This window comes from Muscardinus avellanarius, assembly GCF_963383645.1.
Source record: "Muscardinus avellanarius genome assembly, chromosome: 3".
In the NCBI taxonomy this organism is placed as follows: domain Eukaryota; kingdom Metazoa; phylum Chordata; class Mammalia; order Rodentia; family Gliridae; genus Muscardinus; species Muscardinus avellanarius.
In genome coordinates this window covers 146,692,426-146,714,877 of record NC_137788.1, presented here as the reverse complement: position 1 = coordinate 146,714,877, position 22,452 = coordinate 146,692,426, and the positions used below count along the sequence as shown (strand labels likewise).

Here is a 22,452-nt window from a genome sequence, read left to right as displayed (position 1 = left end):
AGCTGCTGGACACTGAGGCTGTTTCCATTCCTTGGCTCTTGTGAACAGCACTGGGAATGTTAATAAACAATGGGAACGCAGCTGACTCAACATACTGATTTCATTTCCTTTGGACATACACCCAGTACTGGGGTTGCTAGATCATGTAGTTCTGTTTTGGGTGCTGGAAGAACCATTCCTAAAAATTTTAAGCCTATCTTTTTTATTTTTAACCCATTTTTAAAGAAATAGGTTAATCTGGGCATGGTGGCACACACTTGTATTCTCAGTATTTGAGAGGCTGAGACAGGATTGAAGGTTTGAGGACAGTCTCAGCAAGTAGTGAAGACTCTTATTATCTAGTGAAAGCCTGTTTCAATATAAAAAATAAATAGGGCTGGGGGTGCAGCTTAGAGGTAGAATGCCCCTGGGTTCAATCCCTTAGTGCCACAAAAAAAGTTAATATTTTTAACAAAGTTTAGCTCTATAAATGGATAAAGATCAGTTTTGAATATGACCTAAGTTTTTGGTTAATAAATATTAAAGTGTTTGTCTTTACTCCCAAGGCATCACAAAAAGATTCTCAGTTGGCCTGAGTCCACTGAGGCATATTTGGTTCTAGGTACAAATTATATTCTTTGAAGTTCTATAAGGTAAAACCCAATCATACAAATTACCTTATCTACTGATTATTCCTCTTCCAGTCTTGACCTCATTCTATTCTAATACAACCTGAACTCTCTTAATTTTTTTTCTTAACCCCATAATGGTAACTATTATCATACAAATATTCTGCCTTTCAAATAAGTTAGTCCAAGCATTACGTTTTTTGTTTTTTAGTACTGTAGATTGAACACAGATGCATTCTACCTCCAGATACACCCCCAGCCCTATTTTTAACCTTCTATTTTGAAACAGGGTCTCATTGAGTTGCAAAGCGCTTAAGTAGCTAAGGCTGTCCACAAACCATGATCCTCTGGTTTCCGTCTCCTGAATGCTGGGATTACAGGCATGTGCCACCACGCCTGGCCAGGCATCACTTTTAAGTACCAAATCACATTACAAATTTTGCAGCTATTGCAGGAGTAAGATACTTTTGGGATGACCATTTTTTTGAGCAATTGTTTTATTGTAACCTCCTCAGTTGAGAGAAGAACCGTCCTTAAATATCTCCACTGAAGGGAACTAAATATGAAATAATCCCAGAAGAATGTCTAAAAGAAGCCTCCTGAGGCCCTCTCTACATCTTTTCCCCAGAGTGCCAATCAGCATGGCTTGTCTTTCTGTTAGTGCTTGAATGTTTCACAAACTGAAGCTCTCTACTGAATTGAAGACTGGGAATTACGCCGGGCCTGGTGATGCACACTTGTAATCCCAGTACTTGAAAAGCTGAGATAGGAGGATTGCAGGTTCGAAGCCAGCCTCAGCAACTTAGTATGGCTGGCAGCAATTTAGCAAGACCTTGTTTCAAAGTTAAAAATTAAAAGCAGGGCGTGGCAGCACACGCTTGTAATCCAATTCGGGAGGCTGAGATTAGAGGATTGTGGTTCGAGGACAGCCTCGGCTACTTAGGCTCTCCGCAACTTAGTGAGACCCTGTTTCAAAATAAAGAATAAAAAATAGGGCAGAGGTCGAAGGCCCCTGGGTTCCATCCCTAAACCCGCAAAAAAATAAAATAAAATAAAAATAGAAAAAATAGAGCTGGGGGACCAGGTGTGGTGGTGCAACCTTGTAATCCAACATTTGGAAGGCTAAAACAGGAAGATCTGGGTTTGCGAACAGCCTCAGCTACTTAGTGATAAATAAATAAATAAAATCACTAAGCTTTTTTTTTGAAGATCTGGGGATAGAACCCAGGGGAGCATTTGAACTCCGAGCTACACTCCCTGGCTTATTTTTTATTCTTTATTTTGAGACAGGGTCTCACTAAGTTGTAGAAGGCCTCACTAAGTAGCTGAGGCTGTTAGCGAACCACAATCCTCCAGGCTCAGCCTCCCGAATGCTGGGATTACAAGTATACGCCACCATGTCTGGCTTATCACTAAGCATTTAAGTACAAACACAGCAAAGATAGCAGACAGAAAAAAAATTCAGTGCTACTTGTCATCTTAGGAGATGGTTTTAATAGCCTCAAATTCCTGAAGTCTAGTTTAGAAGTGATATTTAAAGGTCAACAGAAAACAAGGAAATAGTGATGCTTCTGTACTGACACTGAGAACATGCTGTAGAAAAACTCTAATTTGTGGAGGTACTATAAAATCTAATGCACTAACTACTAAATATCAGGCCTGATGTAACAAAGTGCGGAAGAAAGAAGACAGAAGAATTTCAGGAAAATAAAGCATAGTAAAACTTTAAGGGACGTGCCCAAAGTAACAATGCTTAAATCATAACCATTTTAGAGAGGGCATGAGCCCCTTGGGGTTCTGAATGGGAACACCTAACAAGGAGAGAAGTTCTCACTATTGAGAAGTGGTAACTAATTTTCTTCCAAACCCTTTTCTGGGAAAGAGTAGTTTTTTTTTGTTTGTTTGTTTGTTTGTTTGTTGGTGGTACTGGGGTTCCTGGAAGCCCTTCTACCTCCGGGCTACACTCCCAGATACCTATTTTTATATTTTTATTTGGAAACAGGGTCTCTTAAGCCAGCGAGGCTGGCTCCGAACGAGCACGGTCCTCCTGTCTCCACCTCCCAAGCGCGGGGATTACAAGCGTGCGCCCCACGCCCGGCAAGAGTAGCTTTAGCTTCTAAGGGACTTAAAGTACCAGTTATTCAGTATCTCAATTTTTCTCCCAAGTAAAGCCATGCGATACCATGCCTTGAAAAGAAAAATTAATTGTTACCTGAGCACCACTACAATTGGACTTTCACTTCCAGTTATTACCATTAACCCCTTCCAGATCATTAGTGCCGAGGAGACAATCATTCCAAAATTTAGGACTTGATAATACAGCTGTAAGAACAAAAGAAAAGAAATCAGATCCACTATTATCCCCACTAAGGAAAGCAACTGAGAGTAGTAACAATTTAAAAGTTTTGTGTAGTACTATTAGGGCAGCTTTAGTCCTGAGACAGGCTTAAAATACTACAATTAAACCATCAGCATCCCAGGCGGCCCTCCTCCTCTCAGCCAAAGCACCTGGTTCCATTTTATTTGCTAAAGTACCAGTTATATTTATGTAATAATGCAGCATTTTCATAACCTTTCACGTAAATTATTTAATTTGTCCTTCATAATCATTCAGCTTAAGCTCAGTAACAAGCTGGGCATGGGAGTTGCATACCTGTAATTCCAGTCCTTGAGAGGCTAAGACAGGAGGATCACAGGTTCAAATCCAGCCTCAAGTACATAAAGACTGTCACAAATCTAGCAAGACCCTGCTTCCAATAAAAAAAATAAAAAAGGGCTGAGGCTGTAGGTGAGGCAGAATGTCCCTGGTTCAATTCCCCAGTAAACACACACACACACACACACACACACACACACACACACACACCTCAGTAACAACCATGCTATATATGAACTGAGAGTAAAGTTATCTCTGCTTCTCAATTCCTCTAGTACTTTAACATTTCTTGTGTGTGTTGGGGTGGTGGGTACTGGGGATGAACCCTGGGGCATTCTACCTCCAAGCTACACCCTAGTCAGATTTTACTTTTTACTTTGAAATAGGGTCTTGCTGGGGTGATGAGAGCTTGCTGAAGCTGTCCTTGAACCTGCAATCCTCCTGTCTCAGCCTCCCAAGTAGTGGGCTTATAGGCATGCACTACCACACTTGGCATAAATAATTTTAAAAGGTCTGTGGTTGAGCAGAGTGTGGTGGTGCACATTTGTAATCCCAGCATTTGGGAGGCTGAGACAGGAAGACTACAGTTCGAGGACAGTCTCAACTACTTAGTGAGACTCTTTGCAACTCAGTGAGACCTTGTTTCAAAATAAAGGATAATAATAGAAGCCAGGTGTGGTGGCACACGCTTGTAATCCCAGCATTTAGGAGGCTGAGACAGGAGAATCTGGGTTCACAAACAGCCTCAGTTACTTAGTGAGTGAGGCCCTTTGCAACTCAGTGAGACCCTGTTTCAAAATAAAGAATAAAAAATAGGGCTGGGGGTATAGCTTGGAGGTAGAATGCCCCTGGGTTCCATCCCCAGTACTGGAAAAAAAAAAAAAAAAAAAGAATAAAAAATAGGGCTGGGGGGTATACCTCGGAGGTAGAATGCCCCTGGGTTCCATCCCCAGTAACACACATACATGGCTGTGGTTGTCAGGCTGAGACAGGAGGATTAGAGGTTTAAAGCCAATCTTGGCAACTTAGCAAGGCTCTTAGCAACCTAGTGAGACCCTGTTTCCAAATAAGAAATAAAATTGGGCTGGGGGTATAACTAGAGATAAAATGCTTCTAGGTTCAATCTCTAGTACCAAAAAATAAAGAGATGAAAAAGAAGAGTTATATTATAATCACTATTTCTGCTTAAGTGGAGTTCATCTCAGATCTTTATTTGAAGGCCATCTGTGGTTAAAACATGTGTGGAGCCAGGCGTGGTGGTGCACGCTTGTAATTCCAGTACTTGGGAGGCTGAGATAGGATGATTGCAGGTTCACAGCCAGCCTCAGTTACTTAGTGAGGTCCTTTGCAACTTAGCGAGACCATGTTTCAAAATAAAGAATAAAATATAGGGCCGGGGGTGTAGCTTAGAGGTTCAATTCCCACTATGGGGGAAAAAAAAAGGTGACGTATGTGAAGTCGACAAAGGTAGATCATGGCACCTCTGTACTTTGTTAACTCGGCTAAGCTAAAACTAGGTTTCCCCAAGTCCTCTACCATGCATGGTTTTGGGTTAAGGTCGACCAAAAACAAATCTGCCAGAGATCTACAAGGTCAAAGTGAAGCTGCTGTGATCATGCTGAAGGTCACTGGGGCTAGAGGCGGGAGAGACAAACACTTATGGCCGGGCACGATTGATGTCCTTACTTCTTGGGTTCAGCCCCTCGGGTAACAAGACGGCAAATCCCAGCAGCAGCCTTCCAGGGGACTCTGCACGGGCTCCCAATGCGGCCTCTCCGGAGGGAGGCCGGCCAGCCTGTACCAGTGAGTCAGATGGTAGTGGTATCTGATTCTCTGCTTCTACTTTCAGACTCTTACTTACCCAGCTCCTTCCACAATTGTGAAAGGTCTTACTCCTATAAGAAATCTCTTATCCCATAATATTCACATTAGTTCTTCCCAAACTATACCATGACTGCTAACCTATGTTTTTCTTTTTTTGTGGTGGTGGTGCTGGGGATTGAACCAAGGGGCATTCGACCTCCGAGCTACATCCCAGCCCTAGTGGCACCACCATACCCAGCTTTATATTTATTTATTCATTCATTCATTTATTGTGGTACTGGGGTGGAACCCAGGGGCTTTCCTACCTCCAGGCTATACTCCCAGACCTATTTTATATTTTATTTGGAAACAGGGTCTCACTAAGTTGCTGAGAGCCTCACTAAGTAGCTGAGGCTGGCTTCAAACCTGTGCATTCCTTCTGTCTCAGCCTCTCAAGTACTGGGATTATAAGCGTGCACCACCACGCCTGGCTCCATACCCAGCTTTAAACCATGTTTTTCAAAGCTTTCTGTTCTTGCAGATGCCTTCTTTGTTTGGATTCTATTTTTCGGGGGCGGGGGCGATGCAGAGGATAGAACGTAGTGGTGGTCTACCTCTAAGCTACACTCCCAGCCATATTTTATTTTTCATTTTGAAACAGGGTCTCACTAAGTTGCTGAGGCTGGCCTGAAACCTATGATCCTCCTGTCTCTGTCCCCCAAGTACTGGGATTACAGGTGTGTGCCACCATGCCCAGCTCTATCCTCCTCCTTTGAAGTCAGAAGACAATCCTTTTGTCAGGAGTTGTGGCACACACCTGTAATCCCAGCTACTCTGGAGGTTGAAGCAGGAGGATAGAAAGTTCAAGGACGGCCGGGCATGGTGGCGCACGCTTGTAATCCCCGCGCTTGGGAGGCAGAGACAGGAGGATCGCGCAGGTTCGAAGCTAGCCGCGCGCGCTGGCTTAGGAGACCCTGTTTCCAAATAAAAATGTAAAAATAGGTCTGGGAGTGTAGCCCGGAGATAGAAGGGCTTCCAGGAACCCCAGTACCACCAAAAAAAAAAAAAGAAAGAAAGTTCAAGGACGGCCTGGGCAACTGAGACCCCATTTCAAAATAAAAATGGGCGAGGTTGTGGCTCTGTGGTAGAATGCCTCTGAGTCCAATCCCTAGTACTACAATCTCCCCCCTCCCAAATTTAGGTGATCCTAAGAAATGTGAAGATACAAAAAGAATGAAAAATTCCATCAAGTATTTCTTTCTGTTTTATGGTACTGGGGGATTGAACACTATGGCATTCTACCACCAAGCTATACCCTCAGATGTATTTTATTTTTTATTTTGAAACAGGGTCTCGCTAGGTTGCTGAAAGTCTAAGATGCTGAAGCCGGTTCTCAAAACTATCCTCCAATCTCAGCCTCCCAAATACTGGGATTACAAAGTGTGCCACTGGCTTGGCTCAAAAGACAGCCAAGCCAGGCATGGTGGTGCATGCTTGTAATCCCAGTACTTGGGAGGCTGAGACAGGAGGATCACAGGTTCACTGCCAGCCTCAGCTACTTTCATGAGGCCCTCAGCAATTTAGTGAGACACTGTTTCAAAATAAAAAATAAAACAGGGCTGGAGGTGCAACTCTGAGGTAGAATGCTCTGTTTCAATCCCCAGTACCGAAAAGAAAACCCTGCAATCCTCCTGTCTCAGCCTCTCAAGTACTAGGATTACAAGAGTGCCCTACCATTCCCAGCTTAATACGTTATTTGTTTGTTTGTTTGTTTATTTGTTTAAACTGGGGACTGAACCCAGGGGCATTATACCTCCGAGCTGCAACCCCAGCCCTATTTTTTATTCTTTATTTTGAAACAGGGTGTCACTGAGTTGAGGAAGGCTAAGTAACTGAGGCTGGCCGCAAACCTGAGATCCTCCTGGCTCAGCCTTCCCAAGTACTGGGATTATCAGCATGCATCACCATGCCTGGCCTAATACTCAATTTTATCAGCTAAAATGTATGTGTTTTTAGGCCAGGCGTGGTGGCACATGCTTGTAATCCCTGTGCTTGGGAGGCTGAGCCAGGAGGATCGCACAGGTTCAAAGCCAGCCTCAGCTACTTAGTGAGGCTCTCAGCAACTTAGTGAGACCCTGTTTCCAAATAAAATATAAAATAGGTCTGGGAGTATGGCCCAGAGGTAGAAAAGCCTCTGGGTTCCACCTCCAATACCACAAAATAAAAAATAAAATAAAATGTATGTGTTTATTTTAGGGCCTTGCCAGTGCTAACCCAGTGCTCTACCACTGAGCTATTCCCCAGCCTGGCAAAAGCTAAATTTACTATATTCTTAAGCTGAGCATGGTGATGCATGCCTTTGACATTTCCAGTACTTTGGAGGCTGAGGATTTCAGGTTTGAGGTCAGCCTTAGCAACTTAGTAAGACCCTGTTTCAAACTAAAAAATAAAATAGGGCTGGGGTGTAACTCACAGAGAAAATACCCCTGGGTTCAATCACCAGTACCCCCTCCCCACACACATAAAATCAGTACAAGCTGGGCATGGTGGTGCATGCTTGTAGTCCCAGTACTTGGGAAGGTGACAGGAGGATCACAGGTTCGTGGCCAGTCTTAGCAACTTGGTGAGGCTTTCCACAACTTTAGAATGTTGCTGGGTTCCATCCTCAGTACCACAAAAAGATTACATACATACACACACACACACACACACACACACACACACACACCAGTACAAGCTGGTATTGGTGGTATACACCTGTAATCCTAGTACTTGGGAAGCTGAGACAGGAGGTTTTCAGGTTCAAGGACAGCCTCAGAAAGTAGCAAGAACCTGTTTCCAAATAAAAACATAATAGGGCTGGGGGTATAGCTAGGAGGTAGAATGCCCTGGGGCTTAATTCCCAGTACCACAAAATAAATAAATATAAAAATAAAAATAGCCAGGAAGTGTAGCTTGGAAGTAGAATGACCCTGTATTCAATTCCCATTACATAAATAAATTAATTAATAAATAAATAAGGAACGGTGACTTGTTCGTTACTATAGCAAAAGAGCCACACTGCAGACAAAGGCAAGGGGACAAAAGAGCATGTAATAGCTTAGAGACCTTAGAGATCACTTGACATCCTAAGACAACCCCAAGACTAAAAGAATACAAGGGAGCGTCATTAAAAATCAACTAATGAGGGTCTCTTCCGCTTCCGGAGTCCTCCATAACCAAGGCCGCTGCCGCCGCCGCTGATGCTGGGGAGCCCGTCCCCGACGAACTGCTCCCGAAAGCGATGCGGAGAAGACGGAGGAGCAGCTGGAAGAGGACGAAGAGGACAAGCTGCATAAGTCTCTTTCGAAAAGACTCTGGGGTTTGATGGAGATGTTTCCAGAGAAGGTCCGATCCGCAGCCGGAGCCACTTTTGATCTCTGCCTCTTTGTGGCTAAAAAAATGTACAGATTTTCCAGGGCAGCTGTATGGATCAGAACCACTTCCTTTATGATCCTGGTTCTGCTTGTTGTCTTTGAGACTGAGAAGTTGCAAATGGAGCGGCAGCGGGGCTGCCAGGAGGAATGCCAGGGGCTCTACCTTCACCTCCTGGCAAGACCTAGACTGTGACTGCTAGATTTGAGCTATCTTATTGGGAGAGGTTTGAAATTCAATTATGTTTGAACTGCTAATTTGGAAGATTTCTTTAAACATTGGCACAGTTATCTAAACCTGGTAGGAAGAATTCCCCCCTTTTCTTAACGGAGACCTCCCCAGCTGGCAGCTGGGCCCTCCACTGCCGACCTGGCCATTCCTCTGTCTGTGCTCTGATACAGAGTTCGGTGATGTTGACAGTTCGTTCAGCTCTGGCCACTATGCACCTTTCATAAGCTCCTTACTTGACGATCTCACCATCCCATTGTTGGGTGGAAACTGATGCCAGTGGAGGGAAGGGCCCCTGACCATTAATGACTTTTTTTAAAAAAGAATGGAAATGTTGAGCCAGGCGTAGTGGCACACGCTTGTAATCCCAGTACTTGGGAGGCTGAGATAGGAGGTTGTAGTTCGTGGACAGCCTCAGCTGCTCAGTGAGGCCTTCTACAATTTAGTGAGACCCTGTTTCAAAATAAAGAATAAAAGACAGGGCTGAGGGTATAGCTCAGAGGTAGAATGCCCCTGGGTCCCATCCAAAGAAGGAGGGGGAGGGGAAGGAGAGAAGGAGAAGGAGGGGGAGGAAGGGGCAGAGGAGGAGGAGGAGGAGTAAATGTTGGGGTTGGGGCATACACACAGTATAAAACTGACCAAGTGCATAAGCTCCAGAAATCTCTACTGTATGTTGGAGAGGAGAAGCTGGCTACAGCTTTAGCCACAAGATGAGGATGGTGAGGACTGTGGAGGACAGAGCAGGGGCTCATTTCCCCTGTGCATTTTGGCTGTTAGAGCTGTATATAAAAGAAATGTCAATGCTCATTTTTTGTATTTAAGTATTCAAAATGATTCTAACTAAAAAATAAAAAAAAACTAATTAGCCGGGTGTGGTGGCACATGCTTGTAATCCCCCCAATTGGGAGGCTGAGACAGGAGGATCGCACAGGTTTGAAGCCAGCCTCAGCTACTTACTTAGGCTCTCAGCAACTTAGTGAGACCCTGTTTCCAAATAAAAAATAAAAATAGGTCTGGGAGTGTAGCCTAGAGGTAGAAGGCCTCCCAGAGGTAGAAAAGCCCCTGGGTTCCACCCTCAGTACCACACACAAAAAAAAATCAACTAATTAAAAAGACTAAAATGGCTGAAATGCAGAACACTGACAACACCCATGCCAGTGCACTCACATTCACTGCAGGTGGGAATGCAGTTTCTTACAAAATTAAACACACTCTTACCATGCAACCCAGCAATCCCACACCTTGGCATTTACTGAGTTGGAAACTTATGTTGATACAAAACCTGAACACTGATGTACATGGCAACTTTATCCATAGTTGCCAAAATTTGGAAGTAACCAAAATGTCCTTTAAAAGGTGAACAGATAAAAATATTACTCAGCATTAAAGAGAAATGAGTTGCTAAGCCATTAGAAGAAATGGAAGGTCCTTAAATACAGAGTACAAAATAAAAGAAGCCAGTATGAAAAGGCTCTTTATGATTCCAACTGTAAAACATTCTGGAAAATACAGAACTATGGAGACAATCAGTGGCTGCCAGGGTTTGGGTATGGAAGGGTGATGAACACGCAAAGGGTAGTGAAAAAATAAGTTTTTAAGCACTGGAGACTGAACCCAGGGACAGTCTACCTCCAGGCTACACCCCCAGCCCTATTTTTTATTTTGAAACAGGATCTCACTAAGTTGCAGAAGGCCTAGTAGCTGAGGCTGGCTTCAAATCTGATCCTCCTGTCTCAGCCTCCTGAGTACTGGGATTACAAGCGTGCACCACTACACCTGGCCTTGAAAATATTCTTACATGATACTCATCATGCATTTGTCCAAACCCACAGACTGTACTATATCACCTCTGAACCTTAAACTATGGACTTTACTTGATTATGATGTATCAGTGTAGGTTTATCAAATGTAACATATGGTAGGGATATTAATAAAAGTAGAAGGTAGGCATGCCACAGGACAATATGGGAAATTCTATACCCTCTCAATTTTTGCCATGAACCTAAAACTCTTCTAAAAGAAAAAAGTATCTTTTTCAAGGGAGAGAAGGTACCATAGTAGGGACTGAAACCAGGGAATTTTACCTCCACAATACACCCCAGACCTTTGTATTTTTTCTTTTGAAATAGGGTCTTTCTAAATAGCTGAGGCTAGTCTAAATAAAACTTGCAATTTTCCAGTCTCAGCCTTCCAAATACTGGGATTACAGCTATGCACTACCACACCTAGAAAAATCCAAGTCTTAAAAAAATTAAATAGAGGCCAGACAGTGGTACAAACCTGTAATCCAGGCCAACCTGAACAATTTAAGATTCTGTTTCAAAGTAAAATTTTAGGAACCAGATACAGTAGCATATGCCTGTAGTCCCAGTACTCAGGAGGCTGAAACTGGAGGATCATGGGCTTGAGGGCAGCTTCCATAAACTCTGGAGACTCTCAGTAATTTAATGAGACCATTTCCAAATAAAATGAAACTAAATAAAATAAATAAAATAGGGATGAGGGTATAGATCAGAGCACCACTAAATAAATAAATACATAAATAAGGATCTGGGTGTAGTGGTACACACTTGTAATCTCAGTACTTGGAAGGTGACAAGAGCATCACAGGTTTGCGGTCAGTCCCAGCAACTTAGTGAGACTCTGTTTCAAAACAAAATAATAAAATAAGGCTGGAGGTGTAACTCAGAGGCAGAATGCCACTGGGTTCCATCCTCAATAACACACACCCACACCCACACACACACACACACACACACGCGCGCGCGCACGTATGAGAATATGGCTCAGTAGTAGAGCACCTGCCTAGTATGCACAAGACCCTAGTTCAATCCTCAGTACAAAAAAAAAGAAAAAAATCAATTAAAACTTAGTAAGTAAATAATCAATGATTCCATTTATATACAAAATGCAAACCCACTCTACTGACAAAAGTAAATCAGTGGTTGCTTGAGGCTATGGGAAGAAATGAACTATAAAGGGGCACAAAAGGGTCTTCTGGAAGCAAGTATAGTGGCGCACGCCTGTAATCTCAGTACTTGAGAAGGTGAGCAGAAAGACTGCAGATTCCAGGAGAGCTTCAGCAAGTAGTGAGACTTTTATCCACCTAGCAAGACCTGTTTCCAAATAAAAAATAAAACACGGCTGGGGGTGTAGTGTGGAGGTAGAATGCCCCTGGATTCCATCCCCATTCCCCCCTCCACACACACAAAGGATCTTGTGGATACAGAAACATTCTGTATCTTGACTGTGACAGGTGCACATAACTCTTTTAAACTTATCAAATAGTGTATTTTTCTCAAATGTACTGTGTGTGTGTGTGTGTGTGTGTGTGTGTGTGTGTGTGTGTGTGGTACTGGGGATTGAATTCAGGGGCATTCTATCGCTAAGTTATACTCCCAGTCCTACTTTTTTCTGGGGGGTGGTACTGGGCTTCCTGGAAACACTATTTGGAAAGAGGGTCTCTTAAGCCACTGCGGCTGGCTTCGAACCTGTGCGATCCTCCTGTCTCTGCCTCCCAAGTGCAGGGATTCCAAGCGTGTGCCACCACACCCGGCTCTTTTTTATTTTGAAACAGGGTTTCACTAAGTTATGAAGGGCCTACGTTGCTGAGGCTGGCTGTGAACTTGTAATGACGTCTCAGCTACTGGGATTACATCCATGTGCCACAATGCCTGGCTCAAGTGTATTTTTTTCTCTTTTGTGATACTGGAGATGGAACCCAGGGGCATTCTACCAACAAGCTACACCACCAGCCCCATTTTTTATTCTTTTTTTTTTTTTTTTTTTGTGGTACCTGGGATGGAACCCAGTGGCACTGTACCTCTGAGCTGCACCCCCAGTCCTATTTTTTAGTATTTTTATTTTTTGCAACTGGGTCTCACTGAGTTGTGAAGGGCCTCGATAAGTAGCTGAGGCTGTTCTTGAACTGCGAGTTCTCTGCCTCGCGAATGCTGAGATTACAAGCATGTGCCACCATGCCCCACCTATTCTTTATTTTGAAACAGGGTCTCACTGACTTGTGAAGGGCTCGCTAAGTAGCTGAAGCTGTCAGAGAAGCGCTGTCTGGTGTCCGCCTCCAAATGCTGGGATTACAAGCATGCGCCACCACGCCCGGCTCCAAACGTACAGTTTTTTAAAGGACAGTTTATTTACTAATATTATCCTCTATGAACCTTGTAATAAAAAAACTAAAAGTGAAACAAAATAATCAGACATGTGATTTGTGTATAATGCATAATTAAGTATAAACAGAAATTGTGCAAATCATAGTTTCTAGAAGAGTAAGACCAAAATCCTAGTTTCCCTCATTTGATTATTAACATTCAGTATCTACAGATAAAATCTCAATTCATAACTCCCCTCACATTATCCTCATGCTATCCAGTCAATCCACGATTCCTAGCAACCTCTGAGATGTTAGGGAGTAAACTGAATGCAACAGATTCCAAGCCACAGTCACTGTGCACTAGGGACACAGAAGGGTAGGGTAGACTTCTCATTCTCTCACAACATTCCCATTCTCTCTGTCCATAGTTTTACTATAGTAATTACCACACTGTTCTATAATAGTGGGTGGTTTTGTTTCTCTTTTAGACTGGTAAACTTTTTTTTTCTGGTACTGGGATTGAATCAAGGGGCATCATTCTACCTCTGAGCTCCAGAGCACTTTTTGTTTTGAGACAAGGTTGCTGAGAATCTTGCTTAGACTGGTAACATTACAGGCAAAAAATGTGCCTTCTACATCTTTGTAGCCTGTCACATAAGGAGGTCTGCAAGTGTGCAGTGACTGCTCTTCCTCCCCCCCCCCTTTTTGGTGTGTGTGTGTGTGTGTGTGTGTGTGTGTGTGTGTTAATGGTGGGGACAGAACCTAGAGGCACTCTATCTTAGCCTTACAACCCCAGACTTTTTTTTTGGCCAGTCTGGGGATGGAACCCAGGGGCATTTGACTTCCAAGCTACACCTGCCCTACATTTTATTCTTTATTTTGAAACAGGGTCTCACTAAGTTGCAGAGGGCCTCACTAAGTAGCTGAGGCTGTTCATAAACCACAATCCTCCAGTGTCAGACTCCCTAATGTTGGGATTACAAGCGTGCGCCACCACACCTGGCCCCAGCCCAATTTTTTAATTTATTTGGACACAAGGTCTCAGTAAGTTGATGAGTGTCCCATTATTTGCTGAGGCTGTCCTTGAACCTGAGATCCTCCTGTCTCAACCTCCCAAGTTTTTGAGATTATAGGCATTTGCCACCTTGCCCAGCTCTCATCTTGAATTAACCAAATGCTAAACAACCCACAAAAATGATGCTTCTAAGAAATTTCTTTTAAAAAAAATTCCCTCCTTTTTTTGTACTGGAGACTAAATCCAAGGGCATTCTACCTTGGAGGTACATCCCCAGCCCTTTTATTTTTTTTTTAATTTTGAAACAGGGTCCACTAAATTGCTAAGCCTGGCCTCAAACCTAGGACCCTCCGGTGTCAGCCTCCCAAGTACTAGGATTACAGGCATGCACCACTGTGCCCAGCTCTATTAAGGTATTTCAAGGCAAGGAATGTAGCTCAAAAGTAGAGGCACACTTTGCATGTGTGAGGCCCTAGGTTAAACCTTCCAAACAAAACAAAACAAAAAAAGGTCTTTCTAACTCCAGCTTAAATGTCAGTTCCTCTTTTTTTTCAATGGGTAATTCTTTTATGGGGGGGGCAGTTACTGGGAATTGAATTCAGGGGCATTCTACCTCCGAGCTACTCCACCAGCCTTTTTATTTTGAAATAAGTTCTACCTAAATTGCTGAGAATGGCCTCCATCCTGGGATCCTCCTGTCTCAGTCTCAATTACTGGAATTACAGGCATGCACCACCACATAGGCTAGGGATGATTCTTAACACGTCGAAATACTGCAAAAAGGATGATTGCAATTAAAAGTAAACTACACACACTTGCTGCCGAAGACAAAAAAAAAAGGGGGGGGCCAATGTTTTTGTAATAACTATAATTACACAAGTATTCTTAGTACCTTTTGGGCTACCATTCAGCAGATCAAGACAGAGTAACAATTAAGTACAAAACCGGGAGACCTACGTTTTGAGATCCCTGTGTCTCGGATGGTAAAACATGGGATTCGAGGGCTGCCCCTTACTAAGAGGCTCGGGCGCGGAGTGACCGGTTCAGCTCCGACCTCGAGTGGTCCAAGTAAGTCCGCGCGGCCCGCCGGGGCCCAGCAGGGCTAGAGGGGAAGTGGCGAAACGAAAGCTGCAAAATGGCTTTGGGGGGCCCACACTCGCCTTCCCGAGCGCCCCCGGAAGCCGGAGTAGCGGTGAACCTCGTCTCTCTGGACCCGGCGGGAGCAGCTTCGATCGGTGAACCCGCCAGTTGCCCGCCTTAAGGATGCCCCAAACAATGAGCGACCCCAACTCCCACGACGGCCCTGCGCCGCGCGGGGAGCACAAGAGGACGCGGCCCCGCTCGGCCCGCACAGGCCGGGGCGGCGCGGGCTCCACCCGCGCGGAGCGAGCGCCTCGGGCCGGCCACCTCACCTGCCTCTTGTTCATCCGCCGCACATCGTCCAGAAAGTCCAGAGACAGCATGGCGGGGCCGGCGAGCGGGACACCGGCAGCGGAGAGGCGCGACGACACCACCGGGCGGAACGGCTGGCGCGCGGGCCGGGCTCACGGCGGACGGGGCACGCGGCCGCACTTCCGCTTCCGGGGCGGAAGCCCGGGCGGCCCGCCCCTCGCGCGGAGCCGACGGCGGGCGGGCGGGCGCCCTCCGCTCCCTCGGCCGCCGGGCTGGCGGGTCGTGGGGCCGTCCCGCCTCGGCCTCCGTCCGCTGAGCCCCCACCCGGCCCTGCGGCCGCGGCGACCTCCGGGAGGCGGGCCTCGGGCGCGCCGGCCCAGTCCGAAGCCGAGCCCGCTCCTGGGCGCCGGAGCCCGCGGGCCGGCGGGGCCGGGGTGTGGCTCGCGACGTGTCGCCCCGCGGTTTGCTCGCAACCTGCGGCGGGCGGTGCAACTGGAGGCTGACGACCGAGCGGGACCTGAGTTCTTTTCGCCTAAGGTAGCCGGCAGGAGACTTTCAAAGCACTCTCTGAACTGAACATCCCGGGATTTATCGTCCGGTTGGAGAGAAAACAGCCCGGTGCAACTAGAAAACTACCAAGTGGAGCCGCAGAGTGATAGCCCAGCAGTGGTGCGGCTGGTATGGGGTTCCTTCCGCCCGGGTCTTGACCCTTGCTTACGGAACCTGGCTTTGTCGCTCTGAGCTCCACCTTCTGACACCTGGTGTGGCCTCTTCTCGCTGCCTTCTGTCTCCTTTCTATGTAAACAGCCTTTGTTTTGGCTCCTGGAAGCTCCTAATGCCAAACTCATCCTAAGATTTTGTTTTTCAAAATACTGGTATCCAGCCGGGCGTGGTGATGCACGCTTGTAATCCCAGTATTTGGGAGGCTGAGAGGGGAGGATCGAACGTTCGCGGCCAACTTGGGCTACTAAGAGAGGCCCTTTGCAACTTAGTGAGACCCTGTTTCAAAATAAAGAATACAGAATAGGGCTAGAGGTATCTCAGAGGTAGAACGCCCCTGGGTTCGATCCACAGTACCACAAGAGTGTAACTTGGAGGTAGAATGCTCTGGGGTTCGCGCACGCGCGCGAGAAAACACACACACACACACACACACACACACACACACACACACACACAGTAATTCAGCTGAGCGAGGTGGCATACGCTGTAATCCCCGTACTTGGGAAGCTGAGACAGAAAGGTGGAAGATTCGAGAACAGCCTCAACAAATAGTAGAACCTAGGGGCATTCTACCTCCTGGCTGCACCCCAGCCCTATTTTTTATTCATTCATTTATTTATTTATTATTTTTTGGTGGTACTGGGGTTCCTGGAAACCCTTCTACCTCCGGACTACACTCCCAGACCTATTTTATATTTTAATTTGGAAACAGGGTCTCTTAAGCCAGCGAGGCAGGATTTGAACCTGCGCGATCCTCCTGTCTCCGCCTCCCAAGTGCTGGGATTACAAGTGTGCGCCACCACGCCCGGCTTTATTATTTTGAAACAGTCTCACTGATTTGCAGAGCCTAAAGTAGCTGAGGCTGTCCCCAAACCTGGATCCTCCCGTCTCAAATCCCAGCTTCCCAAATGCTGGGATTACAAGCGTGTGCCACCACACTGGGCCCTATTTTTTGCTTTTATTTTGAAACAATCTCACTGGGTTGCTCAAAGTCTCACTACTTGATGAGGCTGTTCTTGAACCTTTGATCCTCCTGGCTCAGCTTCCCAAGTACCCGGATTACAAGTGCCAGCCACCATGCCCGGCTTGCTTGCAATTCTTTAAATGAAAAATTATAGCTGGACCTTGTGGCACATGCCTATAATCCCAGTACTTCGGAAGCTGAGACAGAAGGGTCTCAGGTTTAAGGACAGCCTCAGCAACATGGTGAGATTCAGCAACCAAGGAAGACTGTTTCCAAACAAAAACTGAAAAAAAGGGCTAGCATGTAGTTGGGAGGTAGAATGCCCCTGTTCAATCTCCATTACTACAAAATAAATAAAGTCCAAAAATATATTGAGTCATGGCTATGATTTAAAAAAACATAAGTTTGGGAGAGGCGGTGGGGAAATTGGAACTCTCATACAAGACTGATGGGAATGTAAAATATTTCAGCCACTTTGGGAAACAGCTGCAGTTCTTCAGAAGGTCGAATACAGAGTTAACCTTATTAGCCAGCTGTTCCACTACTAGGTGTATACCCAAGAGAATCTAAAACATTTGTCCAACAAAAACTTACATGAATGTTTGCAGCAGAAAATAAATAACCTAAATGTTCATCAACTGATAAAGAGATAAAGAAAAGGTGGCCTCTCCATACAATGGGCTGATTTAGCAATAAAGAAAACAGTACAAAATAGATGAACCTTGTAAACAGTATGCTTAGTATGCAAGAAGCCAATCATGAAAGACTGTTATATGTTTCTATTTATCTAAAATGTCCAGAGCTGGGCATGGTGGCTCACTCCTATAATCTCAATACTTGAGAGGCTGAGACGGGAGGATCACAGATTCAGAGCTGGCCTCAGCAACTCAGTAAGTCTCATATCAACTCAGCAAGACACTGTTTCCAAGTAAAAAATAGAATAGGCCTGGGGGTGTAGTATAGCTTGGTGGTAGAATGCTCTTGGGTTCAATCCCCAGCACACACAAAGTCCAAAAGCCAGATAGAATGGCACATACCTTTAATCCCTGTTCTTGAGAGGCTGAGAGCTGGAGATTACAGGCTCAAGGTCAGTCTCAGCAATTTACAAGAGACCCTGTTTCAAAATAAGGGCTGGGTATAAATTCTGGTTAGTAGAACCCTTGACTTATATTTGCTAATGTCGAATTCAATCTAAAGGTACACTTCAACAACCATTTAAGTGGCTATGTGCTTTTGTCTGCTTCTTGTATTATGGGGAGTCCTGAGAAGCAGAGTCCTATGGGTCTTTGGGCATAGAAGAGATGAAATTAGTTGGGGAGCTTTAAAGGGCCTCAGATGGGAGAAAACATTTGAGATTTGAGTAAAATTCATATGCTATATGGCCGACAAAAGATACCCTAAATGAGGGGAATTGTAGGAATAAAGGTGCAGAGTCAGGAAACTGGAAAATATATCTGAATAATTTAGTTTGATTTTCCAACCTTGCCCATGCCTTGAGGGGCCGGGCTAGTGGCCTGCAGGTGTTCTCTGGCCGCTGAGAGGACATGAGCAAGCCTGAAACATCACTTGTTGGAGACAATTTCCACCCATCCCCATATACGAGTGCTGCTCTGCGCTGAAACCTTATGCTCTCCTAACTCACCTGGTTATTTCCTTTTTGTTTCTCTGTATATTTAAGTTGTACAATTACACATGAGTATATTCTTATTGCTAAAGATTAAAACAAGATAAGTAGGTAGGGTGCAGTGGCACACACCTTTAGTCCCTAGCTACTTGGGAGGCTGAGGCAGGAGGATCTCTTGAGCCCAGATCAATACCAGACTGGGAAACAGCAAAACCCAGTCTCGGTCCGGGCCCCTGGCCCCGACCCTGGGCGGGTGGGCAGGCGCTGGTGGGGCACCCTTAGGCGATCCCCTCCCCACCCGACAGGGCCCTGTGGTCCGGGACCCTGGCCCCGACCCTGGGTGGGTGGGCAGGCGCTGGCGGGGCACCCCTAGGCGACCCCCTCCCCACCCGGAAGGACCCTGTGGTCTGGGCCTCTGGTCCCAAACCTGGGCGGGTGGGCAGGCGCTGGCGGGGCACCCTTAGGCGACCCCCTCCCCACCTGGAAGGACCCTGTGGTCTGGGCCTCTGGTCCCAAAGGTGGGCAGGCGCTGGCGGGGCACCCTTTGGCGACCCCCTCCCCACCTGGAAGGACCCTTGGTCCGGGCCTCTGGCTCCAACCCTGGGCGGGTGGGCAGGCGCTGGTGGGGCACCCTTCGGCGACCCCCTTTCCACCCGGAAGGACCCTGTGGTCGGGACCCTGGCCCCAACCCTGGGCAGGTGGGCAGGTGCTGGCCAGGGCACCCCTAGGCGATCCCCTTTCCACCCGGAAGGACCCTGTAGTCCGGGACCCTGGCCCCAACCCTGGGCGGGTGGGCAGGTGCTGGCGGGGCACCCCTAGGCGAACCCCTTTCCACCCGGAAGGCCAGGCCACAACTGGGGCCATCAAGAGTGGGATCGGTATTTGCAACGCGGCATGCACAGAGAAATATCGCAGAAAATTAAAACCAGATGCTTCCCCTAATCAGCAATAATTAGGAGGAAAGGAGCAACAGGAAGTGGTCGAGCTATAGAAAGGGCCCTATAGTGAAGCAATTAAGGTGACCAATCAGAGGGTATGGAATAAGGGAGGGTGGAGCCTCTTTAAAAAGCAGGAGGTACATAAACATATGTATCAAAGTTAATCACCAAACAAGCATGGGATCAAGGGAGGGGGAGGGAATGGGATGGGGACTGGATGAGGGCTAATTGGATGATGTGTGCTTGTATATCCTCTCAAGTCTTGTATTCCAATGTGATGTATGATTACAATGCACCAAAAAAAAATAATAATAATTTTAAAAAACCCAGTCTCAAGCCAGGCATGGTGGCTCACACTTGTAATCCCAGTACTTGAGAAGTTGAGACAGGAAGATCACAGGTTCAAATCCACCCTCAGCAACTTAATGAGGCAGTCTGAAACTTAGACCTTGTTTCCAAGAAAAGAATAAAATAGGTCTAATCTCAGAAGTAGAATGCCCCTGAATTCCATCTCCAATAGCACTCACACACAAAAGGAAAAAAACCCAGTTTCAAAAACAAAACAAAACCAACAATAAAAAAGCAGTCCAACAGTTCCACTTCTGGTTATATTTCCAAAAGAATTGAAATTTAAAATTTAAAAACATATTTGTATATCTATGTTCATAGCAACACATTTAAAGTCGTCAAAAGATGGAAACAACTGGGTATAGTGGTGCACAACTGCAGTCCCAGAAATTCAGGAAGCTGAGACAGGAGGACGACAAGTTTAAGATGTAGGCAGAGGATGATGCTCACTGGTAGAGCATCAACTGAGTTCTGTCCCTAGTACCAAAAAATAATAAATGGAAGCATCCCAAATGTCCATTGAGAGATGAGTGAATAAGCAAAATACGGATCTGACTGTGCTAGGGGCTGGGTAATCATAAGTGTCAGGTTTTCTGATGAGTAACTGAAAATAAAAAGTGCTAATAGCAAATAGAGTAGGCCCCTAAGAAGCAAGCTCTGTTAAACTTGTGATCTAGCTGGGCGTGGTAGTGCACGTTTGTAATCCCAGCATTTGGAAGTACTACAAGGAAGGAAGGGAGGGAGGGAAAAAGAAGAAAAGAAGGCAGGCGATCTCTTCTTTTATTCCTGTGTCCATGAAAGCATTCCTGTCCAGTCTGAAGTAGATGGTTTCACTACCAAAGCTATCTCTTCTGCCTCTTTGTAGTTTGTTATCCCTCAATTATTCCTTCTCGCCTCAGCTTCTCCCCCAAACTTTCTCTTTTTCTAGCACATAATTGTGTTCTAATGTTCAAATATTTCTTTTTGTGCGTGAGTGGTGTGTGTATTTGTGTGTGGTAATAGGGATCGAACCTGGGGCATTTTACCTCTGAGTATACCCCCAGCCCTTTTTAAATTTTTTTAAATTAAATTAAATTAAATTTTATTGGTACTGGAGATTGAACCTAGAAGTATTCTACCTCCAAACTAGGCTCCCAGGCCCATTTTATTTCTTTATTTGGAAACAGGGTCTCACTAGGCTTCTGAGAGCCTTGCTATGTTGTCGAGACTGGCTTTTTTTTTTTTTTTTTGTGGTACTGGGGGTGGAACCCAGGGGCTTTTCTACCTCTGGGCTATACTCCCAGACCTATTTTATACTTTTTTGGAAACAGGGTCTCACCAAGTTGCTGAGCCTCACTAAGTAGCTGAGGCTGGCTTCAAACCTGTGAGATCCTCCTGTCTCAGCCTCCCAAGCCCTGGGATTACAAAGCATGCACCACCACCCCCAGCTTTTTTTTTTTTTAAACAGAGTCTTATTAAGTTGCTGAGGGCTTCACTAAGTTGCTGACACTAGCCTCAAACCTACAATCCTCTTGTTTCAGCCTCCCAAATACTGAGATTACAGGTGTGGGCCACCATGCCCAGCTTCAATAGTTCTGTGTGTGTGTGTGTGTGTGATGGTATGTGTATGATGGTGTGTGTGTGTGTGTGTGTGTGTGTGTGTGTGTGTGGTAGTGGGGATTGAACCCAGGGGCATTCTACCTCTGAGCTACACCCCCAGCCCGATTTTTTATTCTTTATTTTGAAACAGGGTCTCACTGAGTTGTGGAGGGCCTCACTAAGTAACTGAAGCTGGCTATGAACCCAGATCCTCCTGGCTCAGCCTCCCAGGTACTGGGATTATACGCATGCGCCACCACGCCCGGCTCAAATATTTCTTATAAAATGTTTATGCTGGGTGATTTACTGAGGTATAATTTACATAGAGTAAAATGCATAAATGAAGCTGAGTGTGGCGGCACGTGCCTATAATCCCAGTACTTGGGAGGCTGAGACAGGAGGCCACACACAGGAACTTGGCGAGGCCCTGTTCCAATAATAAGTATAATAAATAGGGCTGAGGGTGTAGCTCAGAGAACACTTCTGGGTCCAGTCTCCAGTACCACAAAAAAGAAAAGGAATAACGGGATGAAGAGTGCGTTCAGGACGAGGAGAGGTGTACGAACCGGGAGGCCGTGGGAAGCTGAATGAGGCTCCTGCAGGGTCCTGCTGGGTAGAGTGCCTTTCATGAAAATAATTCAGATATTTAGGACAGGTGATCCCAGGCTAGAAAAAGATGTAAAGCTTAAGGCATTACAATCTCCACATGTGAGGCTCCGGCATGCTATTTTCTCCGCTGACTGGATGCCAGTCTTCCTGATGCATACACCTTTTGGACCCTATCAATCACAACGGCATGTCTGGCATTTCCCTCCCTATGGAGCCTGCTGCCTGCCTAAGGATGAAATCTGACTCACTTGGCTTTGAAACACAGATTATTTGGGGTCAATCAGTTAACTTTTTTTTTTTTTTTTTTTTTGGTTACTAGAAACTAAACTGAGAGACAGTCTACCTCCAAGCTAATTCTAAGCCATTTTTATTTATTTTTATTTTTTGCGGTAATGGGGATTTGAACCCAGGGGCATATTACCTCTGAGCTACACTCCCAGCCCT

General features: G+C 45.7%; 1 protein-coding gene across 4 annotated transcripts in view; it reads right to left on the bottom strand.

Moving 5' to 3' along the window:
• SEC11A (SEC11 homolog A, signal peptidase complex subunit) overlaps positions 1-15,295 on the bottom strand; it is a gene marked incomplete at both ends in the record, with an annotated part of 42,861 nt that extends 27,566 nt beyond the window's left edge. For all 4 annotated transcript variants that reach the window (XM_080690452.1, XM_080690453.1, XM_080690454.1 and 1 more), the window contains 2 exons: positions 2,821-2,930; positions 15,245-15,295. In XM_080690452.1, coding sequence (XP_080546578.1) covers positions 2,821-2,930; positions 15,245-15,295 — 161 coding nt within the window. The remainder of the gene's footprint in view (positions 1-2,820; positions 2,931-15,244) is intronic.
• Positions 15,296-22,452: the final 7,157 nt, after the last annotated feature.